This window comes from Anolis carolinensis, chromosome 3 (genome assembly GCF_035594765.1).
Source record: "Anolis carolinensis isolate JA03-04 chromosome 3, rAnoCar3.1.pri, whole genome shotgun sequence".
In the NCBI taxonomy this organism is placed as follows: domain Eukaryota; kingdom Metazoa; phylum Chordata; class Lepidosauria; order Squamata; family Dactyloidae; genus Anolis; species Anolis carolinensis.
The window spans coordinates 276,637,428-276,653,407 of NC_085843.1; the positions used below are offsets into that span (position 1 = coordinate 276,637,428).

The window sequence follows — 15,980 nt, forward strand, 5'->3', positions numbered from 1 at the left end:
CTATGAAAGCCTTCGACAACACATTAGCTATCAAGCTCCTCTCCCCATTGCAGAAGACTTGGTTTCAAGCCTGCACGTTCTGCCTCTTCTAACTCTATGCAACCAATTTAATGAGTTTACTGAAGGCAAATGTACACGTGCAGTGAACAGCAATTTTGAATTAGAAGCAGAGATATCAAATGGCTGAAGAAGCAAATGAAGCTTTATTGTAAGTAGTCCATTAAAATTAGAAAAGCTATCTAAGTCTGACTATGGCAAACTTTCTGTAAGCCTACTATATAATTGTCATAGAAGAGCTGGAAAATGTCTAGCAAGAAAATAATTTTTTTGGATTCAGGTGAGTGAAATCATGGGTAATAAATAAAATGTATTATTGCCATCATTGTTTTTGTTGTCCCATGGATATGGAGGTCTTACCGCATATTAATTGTACTGTTTATCATGCCTGATTTTCATTTTAAACCTTTCTAGACGTTTCAAGAAGAATTTGAGCTCCCACTAGCACAGGTAAGGCCAAACTTGGGTCCTCCCACCATTCCTAACAGCCTCGGGCCCCTTCCTTTCCCACCTCAGCCGTTTAAGCTTTGCCAGAAGGCTGCCTTTCCCTGTTAAGATTAAAATGGAATGTGGAAATCCTGTTACAGCTCTTGTTATCTATAGAGTCAAGTAATTTTCTAAACCCAACCTACCTATCACAGATTTGTAGTTTCATAGTCTTCAAATGTCCTGATTTGGCAGTCTTGGTTAATCCCCTGTAATCTTACTTATCCGGCTACTTTTGAAATGTCCAAGCTTCTCTTCTTCTATTTTCCACATCAGCTAACTTGATTACTGGGTTTAAAGAATGTACAAAAGTAGTTTGCACTCAGTTAGATCACCAGAGTCTTGCCCTTCCAAGTAGACTAAGGCAAAAGTAAAATGCTACAGGGTCTCCCAGATTGGATGTGCTTCCTCATTAATACATTTTGCTGTCAAGGTTTCCATCTCTGAAATGTTGGAAGACATGGAGCTACTTTCCTGCAACCCCAAGAGTGGGGGACGGAGACATACTTCATGTCGAAACTTTCCTCCCCAAGATGACTTTTCAAGTAAGTGTCTCCTGATCTGGCATGAGATCTCAACAAGGCCCTGAAATTACCATCATTGTGAAAAAGTTCTTCACAGGTAATCGGCCCTGAATCATTGCTCCCTCTTTAAGCTAGTTTTTGTCGGCCACAAAGGACAATAGTTTTCACAATTGGCAGAAGTTTCTTTCTGTTTTCTTTTGCTTTCTTCTTATTTCCTTTATCATCAAGACACTTTCCACTGTGAATTAGAAAGACGTTTTCAGCCAAACAAATTATTCTGATGGTACTTTTTTTTAGTGTCTGTCGAAGACATCTATTGCATTTTTCCATTGTACAAATGGTTTAACCACCAATGTACCAAGCTTTTGATGACCACCTTTACCCCCAACTTCTCCTCCAAACACCACACCATACTTACTTACAGAGCACACCTTGTACATGCAGTGAGTAGGTTAACTAAGGAACTCTGTTGAAACATTTGGGTTGAAAACTTAAGATGCCTCTTCTTATCCACAGGAAATACATATCTTGCCAATGGGGTATGTTTATTTTGCACTAATTGAACTTTTACTTGGTCATCAGAAACAGATATGTTCATATAAAGCCCAAGATATAACAATGACACAGCTTATTCTCTTTGCTCCTGTTCCATTGTTTCTTTGGCAAGGCTTGGATTAGATCAGTGGTTCTCAACCTGTGGGATTTCAGGCTGGGATTTCTGAGAGTTGTAGGCCAAGACACCTGGGGACCCACAGGATGTGAAACATTGGATTAGATGAACCAGTGAGAGATACTGCAGTTTCCACAGTTTCCTCAATGCCTTAGGCTTTACAGGCCTGCTGCAGGTAGACCAATTTGGTTGCTTCTACAATGTCAACTATTGCTGCTATTGCAATGTAAATTGGTAGAAAGGTGAATGATTGGTAGAATAGTGTGAATGATTAAAATTTGGCTGAGATAGTGATGTAGTTCTGGAGGGACTCTAATTTTTGCTTCTCATATATTTGGCATATGGATGTGGTTAACCAGTTAAAATTGGCCTGAAACATTTTGGGGGTGGTTTGAACCCCCAAACCACCCCTAGACTTCAGGCTTGATTCCCTCCCTTGATTTCCTCCCCCATCCCACACACACAAAAAGCCACTAGAAAGACAGTACTGTTGCAGCCATCATTTATCAAGTGTTTGTAAGATACATTTGAGCACAGAATAGAGTCAGTTTTCTCACATCACAATGAAGACGTCTGCCATGTCCAAACAAATGAGAAAAATTATGGCAAAATATTCCCTAGCTAGCACAGTGTTTGGATTTGGAGGAAAACACTCCCTGATTGCCCAGACATATGTGGCCAAGAGGTCCACCTTGACTTTTGAAGTAGCTGAGCTTTCAAGTATTCTGGCTGGAATGCTGATGCCGTTTCCAATTTTTGTTCTTTGTTTGAATTTGTTTCATTTTGATGTTAAGCAACAACACTTGGAAAGTCCAATTGCTTAACTCAGATGTATAATCAAGGACAGGTTGACATTTGCTTATTTTTGATAAGAACTTTCCAACACTTGCACATGGAATAAATGCCTAATGAAGTTGGTCAGTGTAGAGGACTGGGGATTTATTCTTTGAGAACATCTTCCCAAAATCCACATTTAAAAAAATAAATTCAAGGGAGGCCATAAAAAACATAAGGAAAGCCATGTTAGATTCCAACCAAAATATGATCTAACTCAGCATTTTGTTCATTGAGCCATCCATAGGAAGATATTTCAGATTGAAGACATCCATATGTAGGTGAAAAAGAAATCTTTTCACTTGTCCTCGATACTATTCTTGCCTTGATGACCCACATGAGGAAAAGGAAAGAGAAAGAGACTGCAAGAAATGTTCATTTTGGGATTACATTTCCTGAAAATCCTCTCCTTGGCTAAAAATGATGCAGAGATTTCCTATTGGGGATTATAGGGCTCGCAGTGAAAAAATATGGGGAAGGCAAGAGGATAGGGAAACAGAAGGAGCTGAATGCTGAAACCATTTATATTCTGGCTTTTGGATCTGAGTCAAACAGGAAAACACTCCTTTTGAGCTTCCTGCATTCAATAATCTACACACAGACTAGTAGGTGAAGTCTAATGCAGAAGTGTATTTATTTATACATCCCGCTTGTAGTATCTATGGGTTGGGTAGCTAACTCTACAGTCAAACATGCCCAAGTGTGAGCTGAGCTGAATTGTCCTTCCGCACTCCGTGCTCCGTAGTATCATAAACTTCTTCTTGCAGTCCACACACATTTGAAAACAAAACACCCAATGACCCAAACCCAAGCTTTATACATTAACAGGGAACACAACTGGATAAAATTAGCAGTGAGCAATGGTTTCAGTAGGGTAATAGGTCTACATTGGGCTTGCAATCCAAACTGTAGAGGAGATATCCAAGGGCTCAGCACCTAAAAATTGGTATGGATTCAGCATGACACTGGAGCCATGCACCACCACCAATATTGTACCGTGTTTCCCCGAAAACAAGACAGTGTCTTATATTAATTTTTGCTCCCAAAGATACTCTAGGTCTTATTTTCAGGGGATGTCTTATTTTTCCATGAAGAAGAATTCACATTTATTGTTGAACAAAAAAATGAACATTTATTATATACTGTACAGTAGTTGTCATCGCAAACCAGCATAACCAGACAAACTGTGAATCCTATCAAGAATTTCTTGTTACTACCATTATTTCCATGTACAATACTCTATGGTAGGTACATTTACCAATCCTGCATGCTCTGGTGTTCTGTTCGTTGGGCATGCTTCCAAACAAAAACTTTGCTAGGTCTTACTTTCGGGGGAGGCCTTATATTTAGCAATTCAGCAAAACTTCTACTAGGTCTTATTTTCTGGGGATGTCTTATTTTCGGGAAAACAGGGTAGCTGATCTACTGCTATCTCGGTTGGACTAAACAAAAAGTGCAAGTGGGACCTCACTTGTCCAAATTGGTATTACTGTTTGTACCTCGGGGATTGCTTTGGTGTCTCTGTGTGAATTAAAACCCTACAAATCCAAATCCAAATGACAGTTACTATTTGTATTGAGAAATCCCCAAAGCCATTCATTTTCACGTTCATTTTCTAAATACATTGTGTCTCATGTTGCCTAATCTACCAATCGTCCACCTTACTCAGTTTGGGATTGTGTGCCTCCAGGGGGTGTTTTTACTACAGGCCTTTGAGGCAACTCAAGACCAATGATGTTTTCTTTGCTCTCTCCTGGGCAGGTGGGTGATCCAGAAAACCCAGGTGGGTAGGGAGGAATATTTGAGCCCATGGGCTTGGTCAACCCTGGCCGCCCTGCTGGTTTCTGTGGTGGATGGCTGCCTTCCTCAGGATGGCTGGGACTACCTGGAAGCTGCGACTTGGGCAGTTGTGGGGGCTGCTGCACTTGAGGAGGGACAGGTTTCCCATCCAGTGACTCTGCTCCAGTTTCAGGCAAGGAGTGAAGAGACACATGCTCATTTGAAGGGGGAAGGATTACCACATGCCCTACTGTTTTCAGATGGTCCTTGTCACAAGAGAGATCTTGATGATCCCGTGAATGATCGCTATGGTGCCTTCCGTGATCACCGTGATGGTGTGGGTGGTCATCCCTATCAGGGTGACGTTGACCATCCCTATCAGGGTGACGTTGGCCATCCCTATCAGGGTGGTGGTGGCCATCCCTATCACGGTGGCGGTGGCCATGATCGCGATCCTGAGAGTGACCATCTCCATGACGGTGATGATCTCCCTTCTTTCTGCCGTGGTCATGATGGCCATCTTCATGGCTTTCGCGATCTGCATGGTGTCCATCTCTGCCCGGTTGTAGTCCAGATTGTTGTTCACCACCTTCTTGTGCCTAATAGCATCATACATAAGAAAGATCTGCTCAGTGTCTGTTATTAAGAGAGTGCCCTTCTGTGTATGGATCAAGACGCAATGGATGAGATAAAATTGGGCATATTTCTTTGCTTGGAAGTCTGTTCAGTGCTAGTAGAATACTGTATGTAGCATGCATTATGACAACTGGCTTTTAATGACTCAGAAATGCAGTCGCCTGGGTCACCATGAAAGTGGAAAAGCCTTGAATAAAAATGCACAATTTCTTTACTTAGGAGAACAGCCCCCTAGGAATCTTTAGGTCCTCCATTGTGACTCTTCTGATGGAAGTTGACCATAGAATCATGCTGGAGAACTTAGCATTTGGTAGAGATTTGTAGGTCCTTCAGAGTGATTCTAGAGTTAATTTTCACTAGAAGAGTCATTCTGGAGAACTTAAAGATTCCTAGGGAGATGTCTTCTCTGGTAAATAAGAGGAGATCATTACCATTTTTCCCATTTTTGTGTGTGTCCTCCATCTCTAACACCCATGAAAGCAGGGTGCCTTCTCTACTCCACTGCCAAATAGAAGGTTGTGAGAGGGCGATACATAATTACAGTCAACTCTTCACATTCACTGAGGTTAGGGGCTCAGGACCCTTGTGAAAGTGGAAAACTGCAGAAGCACCGTTCTATGGTCAACTTCCACTGGAATGTGATCATAGAATTGTACTGGAGAACCTAAAGATTCCTACAAAAGTGTTATCTGGAGAAATCTTTAGGTTGTCCACAATGTGTGGAGGAAGTTGACCATAAAATCACACTGGAGGACTTAGAAATTCCTAAAGAGAACATTTACAATCAAATATGTTGAACAACTGAATCCAAAAAAGTCACATTGCAAATGTGAGGGGATGACTGTGATTTTTATACATATTTCAGAAGCTAATCTAATGCCTGCTGCTGATAAACAATGTGATAATGTTCAGATTTTGTCAACGTTGCCTTTTTTGGTCAAGATCCCAGAATCCTTTGGGCAATTTGCTTACTTGTTAGGGGATTCTGGGAATAATAGTCTATAAGAAAATTGTTTTTTCCAAGTCCTATTCATCTTTATATTCTATGGTTCATTACTGTTGCTGTTATTGTCCGACAACAATGTGTAATTGAGCACCATACCTGTGGATGGAAGAGGGTGCACGTTACAGTGATAAATTTCCGGTTTTCTATCCGACTTTCCACCACAGAGCCTTTGCACAGACCTGTTACCTAGGAAAAAATATATAGATATATATTCTCTATCAGCAGGTCATTCCAACAAAAAAAATTCACATATCAGTTTTGAATATCTAAAACCTGAAATAGTGTATGATATATTTGAGCTCGGTGTTGCAGCAATGGATACACTCGCACATTCACACTAGCCTTCAGACACATCCATAGATGTGACTTAAACTTATTCAGCTTATTTGTTCTCCGCTAGTAACCCTAGAGATTGAGGGGGGGGGGGGACCGAGGCCAGAGAAATGTTCAGCTCCCCTGGAATTTTTTGGCAAAACCAACCTACTTGAAGGGATATACAATGGAGATATATTGCAGTGTGGTTCTGTTGCTTTGTGTTGGTTTGAGGGAGGGAGGAATGGTTCAAAGTGGCAACTTTCTATAAAGTTACATTTTTCTGTGAGGTAATGCAAGATGAATTAGCACTTACTGCAGTTTTTGAAGGGAGGAGTGGGCACTTGGAGATGTCAGAGGCAGGTTCACTCTTGAGGCAGGATGTCTCCTGGATGGTGAATTCCACGAAATTTGAAGGACCAACGACCCACTGTGTAAAGTTAATGCATTACGAGTTAGAGGTTTTGCATTTGAATGCGAGTGCTTTGAATGCGATTTCCTGCTTCTTGGCAGGAGGTTGGACTGGATGGCCCATGAGGTCTCTTCCAACTCTACGATTCTATGATTCTATGATTCTGTGATTCCACTAGCTGCGCCCGGCCACGCGTTGCTGTGGCTAGGACTTAATTTTTCTTTTCTTTTTGTTGTATGAACGTAGGGGCATGGATGAGAGGTTGTGCTGTCAATTTTCGAGGTTGTGGGGCGTTTAGTTTAGTTGTTTTGTCCGGTGCTGTGATTCCATTACCCTTTTATATATATAGATTGTCTGGCATAGAACAAAAGCTATTTCTCATGCACCTTGACATCCTAATATCAGGTGAAAAAGAGTTCAATATATGTGTTGGAGGCATTGTCAGAATGTCGAAAAAATCCAAACAGAACATTAAAACAAAACAAAGCTTAAGATTTCAATCCAGCTGGATGTTAATGCGTGCTAAAATGTGTCCAGAAAAGGGCAACCAAAATGGTCAATGGTCTGGAAGCCAAGTCCTATGAAGAGTAGCTTAGGGAGCTGGATATGTTCAACTTGAACAGAAGACTGAGAGAGGACATGAAGTCCATACTTAAATATTTGAAAGGATATCATATTGAGGAAAGGACAAGCTCTAGAGCAGGCATGAGCAAACTTTGGCCCTCCAGGTGTTTTGGAATTCAACTCCCACAACTCCCTACTGACTGTTAGGAATTGTAGGAGTTGAAGTCCAACACCTGGAGAGCCGACATTTGCCCATGCCTGCTCTAGAAACTAGGATATGAAGCAGGGAAAGGAGATTCCAACTAAACATTAGGAAGAACTCCCTGATGGTTAGAGCTGTTCAACAGTGGAATATGTGTTTGGGCATCCTGCTCTGAAGGTTTTTAAACAGTGACTGGATGGCCATCTGTCAGAGCTGCTTTGATTGTGTGTTTCTACATGCCACTAGATGGTCCTTGTGGTCTCTTCCAACTCTATGATTGTGTGATCCTTATGGTGCAATTGCTTTTCATCTGGCTACAGGGACATAGCCAGCTGCTTTTGTGGCCACCTGCCCTATTATCTCCCAGGTATGGGTGGCCATGTGTGGAGAGCTTCAGTGTCTCTATGACAGATTGTGGGTGTTTTGGTTGATGCAGAAGGAAGAAGGGAGTGTTGACTTCCACAGCAATGAAAATGGACATGGGCATAGGATGTCAGACATTAGTATTAATAGATGGCATTAATATTACTGGATGTTAATATTAATGCTAAAAGTAAGTTGTTTAATACAAGCCAAGAAGATCAATCTTCATATGTATCTAAACCTGTGTAAACTCCAGGGAGGAAACTAAAGTCGTGGAATTCCATGACAGCTAAAGAGGTTTCAGAGTGATTTAACTATAGCGTGAAAGAGAAGTCTACAGGCTTTCCCACTATAATGAAATGCATTAACTTGATTTAAATTATAGTAATTCTTTATGCATTTGCATCTGTGCCAAAAAGTCTAGAATAAACCAACTGAGGTTCTCTTCTGTCTTTTCTTTAGGGTATATATTTCACTTTTCGTTGTGGATTGATTTTTGTTTGGTTTTGACAACTCATTAGAAACCATTCATTGATACAGATTCTCTGCCAAAGAGTGCTGGCGCCTCACCAAATTACAACTCCCATGATTCTGTAACATATTGCTATGGCAGTTAAAGTGGTGTCACACTGAATTCGTTCTATAGTGTTGGCACACCCCCAAAGCACTTTTTAAATAATAGGCAATCCTAACCTTACCTGTGAAGTTGCTTTGGTTACATTGAGGATGGCAAAGTAATGCCGATGATTGGCTTCTGTATTGAACTTGAGCAGGCTCTCAGATGCCGCCTCTTGAAACCTGGCTTCCGTTACGTCACCAGCTACTGGGCAGTCGGGGCATATTTTTGCAAAAGTCACAGCAGGAACTGTGTAGGGGGGAAAAAATAAGGAAATTAAGGATATAAGGCTGAACTTCTTGATGGCAACAAGTCATTTCAGCAATTTCTATCCTAGCGTGAGAAACTTTTCAAAAAGTTGTTGGCGGATGAGAAAAAAGCCCATGGAAACGTCTGAACTGCTTTGTGTTGAAGTATATCATGTAGCTCAGTGGTTCTCACCTTGGGGTCCCCAGATGTGTTTTGGCCTACAACTGCCAGAAATCCCAGCCATTTTACCAGCTGTTAGGATTTCTGGAAGACCAAAAAAACATCTGGGGACCCACAAGTTGAGAACCACTGATGTGACTGAAAGCCTTCACTCCTGGGAACATTGATATGCTGGGATAAACTTTGTTTTTTGACTAAAGCTATCTGGATCTGTTTGTGCTTCTGAATTCGTATTTATATTACATTCATAAATGTATTGCTTTCTAGTTTAGTATGCACTGTGCCACGGAGGCACGATGGGTTAAACCTTTGTGATCTGCTTACCTGAAGGTTGCAGATTCAAATCTGTGAGATGGGATGAGCTCCCGTCTGTCAGCTCTAGCTTGCGGGGACATAAGAGAAGCCTCCCAGTAACACATCTGAGTATCCCCTGGGCAACGTCTCTGTAGACAGCCAATTCTCTCACACCAGAAGCAACTTGCAGTATGTTCGCAAGTGACTTCTGACATGATTAAAAACCTATGTCCAGAAGCTGAGGCAGTGGAAACTGTGGAGCATGTCTTGTTGTACTGCTCTTTTTATCGAGACCTTTGTAAACACTTTATAAATCCAATTTTAGAAAGTTTACCCGGGAGATCTGTAAGGTTTTATGTTGATTATCTTTTGGCAGACCAAAACTCCAAAATTACTGCCAAAGTTGCTAGCTTTTGTGCAGCAGCGATAGCTTGTCGGTGCAAGATGTTGCCACAGTTTTAGAGGATTTTAATATTTACTTCAGCATTTACCTTTGCCATTTTAGCATATAAATGTTTTATACAGTTTTAACTACCATATTCAATACTGTGTTTTAACCTTGTTCGTCACTGTGTTTCTTAATATCTAATTGTATACGTTTCTATGCTATTCTGATGCTTGTACATTTTCTGTTACTGGTCATGGACTGTAAATATATATATATATATATATATATATATATATATATATAACACCTATGTCTACCAATGTGTTCATCTTTAAGGGGTCACCGGACTCTCTGAGTTTTAATTTTTTTTCTGCAATGGATTAACACAATTACCATGTCGTCAACTGCAGAGTGACCAGAAGTGTGCCGTGCATGATTTTTGCTTGCTGTGTTCTACTCCAAGAAATATATAGACATACATACTTGTGCGTAAAGTGCAGTCGTAGTTGTACAGACAGCCGAATTCTTTATTCTTGTTGGCTTGAACTATAACTTTGCATTGCCCGTAAACCTAGAAAAATGGAATGGTAGTAGATATTTACAGAACAATTTAGTATAAACCAGACATGGGCAAAGTTGGGCCCCCCAGGTGTTTTGGACTTCAACTCCCACCATTCCTAACAGCCTCAGGCCCCTTCCTTTCCCCCCTCAGCCGCTTAAGCGGCTGAGGGTGAAAAGGAAAGGGCCTGAGGCTGTTAGGAATGGTGGGAGTTGAAGTCCAAAACACCTGCAGGGCCCAACTTTGCCCATGCCTGGTCTAAACTGTCCATCTGAAGCCTGTATGTTCTATCTGTCCATCCTTCAATCCATCCATCCGGCTATGCAATCATTCATCTATTCATCTTTTCTTTCCCCATCCATTAATCTATCTCCTCTTGTCTCAAAATGCCCTCTGGAGCAATGGAAAGTTGGATAGCATTTTGTAAGTGGGAGTTCTGCAACAAAACCAGACACTTGAGAATTCTATCTCAGGACATCAGGAAAGCTGCTCAGTCATTTTCAGAGGCAGATCCAATACTTACGGTCTCATGTGGTTGACGGAAAGTGCAGTTTTTCCATGATTTCCTACTCAAGACGTGGCATTCAGTTTCCAGAACATCCAACGTGAGATAGAAGAGAGACCCTCCTCTAGGTCCCTACAGATGGAAACAGAAAAGTCTTGATGGCATGTAATTTCGGAGAAGAGTCAAAGGAAAACCAAACCAAACGAAACAAATCCCAGGCTGTGGCGCAGGCTGTTGAGCAGCTGTAATAAATCACTCTGACCATGAGGTCATGAGTTCGAGGCCAGCCCATGGCAGGGTGAGCACCCGTCAATTAAAAATAAAAAATAGCCCCTGCTTGTTGCTGACCTAGCAACCCGAAAGATAGTTGTATCTATCAAGTAGGAAATAAGGTACCACTTATAAAAAGTGGGGAGGCAAGTTTACCTAATTTACGACCTGGAATGAGGAAGTGCCGTCAGAGTGGATGATGAAGCAGCTGCTCCCCCCTGTGGCCAGAATCGAACATACCCTCAGGAGAAGGTTAAATTGCCTCTGCGTCTGTCTGTCTCGGTCTCTGTTTGATGTGTTTATGGGCATTGAATGTTTGCCCTATGTGTGTATAATGTGATCCACCCTGAGTCCCCTTCGGGGTGAGAAGGGCTGAATATAAATACTGTAAATAAATAAATAAATAAATAAATAAATAAATAAATAAATACTAAAACTTAGCACGTTTTAATCAAAGAGGGACAGAAGTGTGTGTAAGCATTCAATATTATACTAAAATAGTGGTTCTCAACCTGTGGGTCCCCAGGTGTTTTGGCCTACAACTCCCAGAAATCCCAGCCAGTTTGCCAGCGGTTAGGATCTCTGGGAGTTGAAGTCCAAAACATCTGGGCACCCACAGGTTGGGAACCACTGCATTAAAAGATTCTGTATCCATGGATACAACCATCAATGGTTTGAAAATATCTCCCCCCAAATATCCCCCCCGAAACCTTGATTTTACCCTTTTTATATAAGTTTAAAAGGTAAAGGTTTCCCCTGACGTTAAGTCCAGTCTTGTCTGACTCTGGGGGCTGGTGCTCATCTCCATTTCTAAGTCAAAGAGCCAGCGTTGTCTGTAGACACCTCCAAGGTCATGTGGCCGGCATGACTGCATGGAGGGCCGTTACCTTCCCGCCGGAGCGGTACTTATTAATCTAAGATGTATATGAGACCATTTTATTATACCATCTATATATATAAAAGAGTGATGGAATCCCGGCGACCGACAAAACAACAAAACTAAAGGCCCCCCAACCTCGAAATTTGACAACACAACCCATCATCCACGCCTCCAGGTTGATACAACAAAAGGAAAAGAAAAATAAAGTCCTAATTAGAGGGAGAGGAATAATTGTTTTTATCCAATTGCTGCCAGTTAGAAGGCTAAGCTCCGCCCACTTGGTCTCCTAGCAACCCACTCAGCCCAGGGGACAGGCAGAGTTAGGCCTCACTTAGGCAGCTTCTGCCAACCCTAAAGTTCAAAAACATTCAAATGAGAGTACATTAATACGTACTGCTCCGGCAGGAAGGTACCCGCACTCCATGCAGTCATGCCAGCTACATGAGTCTACGGACAACGCCAGCTCTTCGGCTTAGAAATGGAGATGACCACCAACCCCCAAAGTCAGACACGACTGAACTTAATGTCACGGGAAAACCGTTACCCTTTACCTAACTACCACCAATTCCTCAATACTTTATTTCCCATACCACCATACTTAGCCACAGCAACGCGTGGCCGGGCACAGCTAGTATCATATAAAGGACTTAAACAAATTTTGGTATCCAAAAGGGGACCGGGAACCACAATTTCAGTGGATACCGAGAACCCATTGTGCTTGAAAACCTAGAAATAGCAATGGATTAGGGTTACTAGTTCAGAATCATCACAGATGTTGAGGTTTCTGGGACAAAACCTACTGACAGCCATTGAGTGTTAAGGATTAAGGAGTAACCAAACTTGATCACAGCATGCCATTCAAACATGCTCAGAGAAGCAGAAAACGTATCTTCATCTTTGGAAATTAAAACAGAAATCTTGGCTAAAGATTCTGAAGTAACTCCATTTACAAAATGGGTTTTGATCATAACCTTAACTTCACAGATCCACAGAATTTTAAAGGGATAATAGAGGGTATCTATATCCCAAAACGCTCCCAACATATGATTTGATAATTCCTACAAAACCTATTAGGAGAGAAATTCCACAACTGCCATCAAAGAATTGGTATAGAGCTGCTTTAAGACATTTGATGTTTTCATAAAGGTAAAGGTAAAGGTTTCCCCTGATGTTAAGTCCAGTCGTGTCCGACTCTGGGGGTTGGTGCTCATCTCCATTTCTAAGCCGAAGAGCCAGCATTGTCCGTAGACACCTCCAAGGTCATGTGGCCGGCATGACTGCATGGAGCACCATTACCTTCCTGCCAGAGCGGTACCTATTTATCTACTCATATTTGCATGTTTTCGAACTGCTAGGTTGGCAGGAGCTGGGGCTAACAGCGGGCGCTCATTCCGCTCCCGGGATTTGAACCTGGGACCTTTCGGTCTGCAAGTTCAGCAGCTCAGCGCTTTAACACACTGCGCCACCACCAGTATGTTTTCATACTTGCTGATAATATCACAAAGGTGGGAACAGTTACTTTTTTGGTTATAACTTCTATAACTCCTCAAATAGCATGACCAGCACTTTGGCCAGAGTGTTCTGAAAGCTGTAGACCAAAAAAGTAACTTTTCTGAGCTCTGTTATTCTGATTTGATTTCCTGAAATCGTATGGCTGTTGTACTTTTTGTCATAATATCATACAGAGATTACTTCTAAACACTATTCTGGTCGTGGCATTATCCTGCCCCATCTACACCATTTTAATGACGGAGATATATATTGTCAGATAGAAGTGAGTGTACCCTATAAACCATTCACATTCAGAAAAAGTATGCATAGAAAAATGTGTGTGTGTCTGTGTGTGTGTGTGTGTTTTTAAAAAAATGTGGACAAATCCACAATGCAAATACACTATATACAACAGGCATGGGCCAACTTGGTCCCTCCAGGTGTTTTGGACTTCAACTCCCACAATTCCTGAAAGACCATTAGGAATTGTGGGAGTTTTAGTCCAAAACACCTGGAGAGACCAATTTGGCCCATGTTTGCTATATAATAAGAGGGTATGTGTACAAGCAAGGCATGATTTCCAAAACTCAGAAGCAGATAAGGACCAGATGTGAGACACAGTGTTTCTTTGGAAGTAGACTTGATAAAATGCACATCATAAGGGAAAAGAGATAATATCTGGAGAGTGAATAATATTGGCATTGCTAAGAGCCTTTCCTTGGAAAGCCTCCAGAAAATTTTCATATTTTAGTAATCACTTTATTATTTTCCTGTCCTAACCCTCCCTTGTCCTCTAAAGTTCCAGCACTCTTCAGCTACATCTCTATATTCTTCCATTGCTAAACACATTACAGTTTTTCTGTAATGTTGGAGTGAGTTGTGCATAACTTATCTGTGGGATGCATTTGGATAAGTTGATACTTTCTGTGCCACTATCAGCTTCTGCTCAGTTATTGACCAACAATGGATCCCATGTCTTTCCTCCCTTTCCCCCAACATTCATTTGACCTCTTAGATGTCTCTGGATGGAGTGAAGAGAACAAAGTCATTGCTTACCTGTGGCATTTCACGGGCATCAAAGATCCGTTGGAGACCCAAAACATAGCCCTCTTTTCGGTGTTTATTCAGCTTGTTGAGGGCCTCTTCTGCGATGTCCTCCACTACCGAAGAATTACATGCTGGGGAATTTAACTGAAAGGGGGGCGGTGGTCGAGCCAAGCAACAAAATACCTGGAGCCCAAGCACAAAAAGAATTGGAAGGGCCATTTGGAAATGCCTGGGAAGAGTGTGCTTTAGAAATGTATTCAAGATTCTTTATATATCTCGAGTTGGTTTACGAATATTTGTTCCTCTGTTGCACAATGACCCTCACCTTTAAACCTGGACATGGTGACCGCAAACAATAACTCAGCCATTAGAAGATTACAGATGCACAAGTTGATGCAACTCACTCCTGAGCCCGTGTCCTTGGCTTTAAACCAAGGAAACCCTGCTGAGAACAGTGGCATTTTAAAAATAATTTAGGATAACTAAGAAACTATCCCCGGTGGTGAAGTGTGTTAAAGCGCTGAGCTGATGAACTTGCAGACCGAAAGGTCCCAGGTTCAAATCCCGGGATCGGAGTGAGCGCCCACTGTTAGCTCCAGCTCCTGCCAACCTAGCAGTTCGAAAACATGCAAATGTGAGTAGATCAATAGGTACCGCTCCGGCGGGAAGGTAACGGGGCTCCATGAAGTCATGCCGGCCACATGACCTTGAAGGGGTCTATGGACAATGCTGTTTCGAACAGCACTGCGGATTTTGAAGAGGCACAAATAGAGGGTGAAAGGGAGAAATGTACCAAGAGGAAGGCACCTCAAGCAAATCTTGTTGGGACTGCCTTCCATCTGGAAATCAATGTCCTCACTGCGAAAGGCCATGCGGATCCAGAATAGACCTCTGCAGTCACTTAAAGATCCATCCACCACCAAGACCCTACCCTTGGAAGACAATCATACTAGGCCATGAGTGATCACCTATAGATATATATAGAAGTGTGTCCCATTGTATCCCAGGTGTTTCTCAGGGGTAATATTGTCTACGAGGATTGAATGAAAAGTAATGCCTCCACCTTCGTAACTCCTCAACATATGGCAGTACGAGTATGCGGCAGGTCCTGGCTTGTTCAGGAGACTCTCCTCTACAGTTCCATTTGGCAGGAAGCCTTAGCATTGAGTGGTTATGTTGTTAAAGTGCGAAGTATGGAATCCTGCGCAGGTGGGGAGGCCTTAGCATTGAACGGTTGTGTTGTTAGAAGTATAGAACCCTGCGCAGACGGTTGGTCAATGCAACTTAAGCAACGTGCAGTCACTGAATTCTTGACAGCAGAAGGTGTCACCGCAAAGCAGATTCATCAGAGAATGCAAGCTGTTTATGGTGATTGTGTTGATGTGAGTACTGTACGTCGTTGGGCAAGTACGTTTGAAGATGCTGAGGTGGGAACTTCTGACTTGCGTGACAAACAAAGAGTTGGATGTCTTGTGACAGCAACCACCGTGTTTCACAAGCAAAAGGTTGACAAATTTATCCAGGACGATCATCGTATCACTCAGAGAGAAATTTCAAGCATAATCGGCATTTCACAAGAATGTGTGGGTCACATTATTACTTTGCTTGGCTATCAGAAGATCTGTGCACGATGGGTCCTGTGAGATGCTGGTTGTG

The 15,980-nt window shown here is 42.0% G+C and overlaps 1 protein-coding gene across 1 annotated transcript; it reads right to left on the reverse strand.

The window, feature by feature from the left end:
* Positions 1–2,225: 2,225 nt before the first annotated feature.
* Positions 2,226–14,581, reverse strand: fetub (fetuin B). The gene is made up of 7 exons (XM_003225700.4): positions 14,334–14,581; positions 10,655–10,768; positions 10,056–10,143; positions 8,544–8,710; positions 6,621–6,734; positions 6,089–6,178; positions 2,226–4,949 (listed from the first exon to the last, which is right to left on the reverse strand). Exons 1-7 carry the CDS (start codon positions 14,541–14,543, stop codon positions 4,233–4,235), a joined length of 1,500 nt encoding a protein of 499 aa, XP_003225748.1. The 5' UTR covers positions 14,544–14,581; the 3' UTR covers positions 2,226–4,232.
* Positions 14,582–15,980: the final 1,399 nt, after the last annotated feature.

Bases quoted from the DNA above. Each gene is read 5' to 3' on its own strand.
- fetub (XM_003225700.4), bottom strand. From the start codon at position 14,543: ATGGCCCTTCCAATTCTTTTTGTGCTTGGGCTCCAGGTATTTTGTTGC. The intron at 10,144-10,654 runs GTAAGTATTGGA...CCATTTTTCTAG, and splicing joins TCCGTCAACCACATGAGACC to GTTTACGGGCAATGCAAAGT. The intron at 4,950-6,088 runs GTATGGTGCTCA...TGATGCTATTAG, and splicing joins GCACCCTCTTCCATCCACAG to GCACAAGAAGGTGGTGAACA.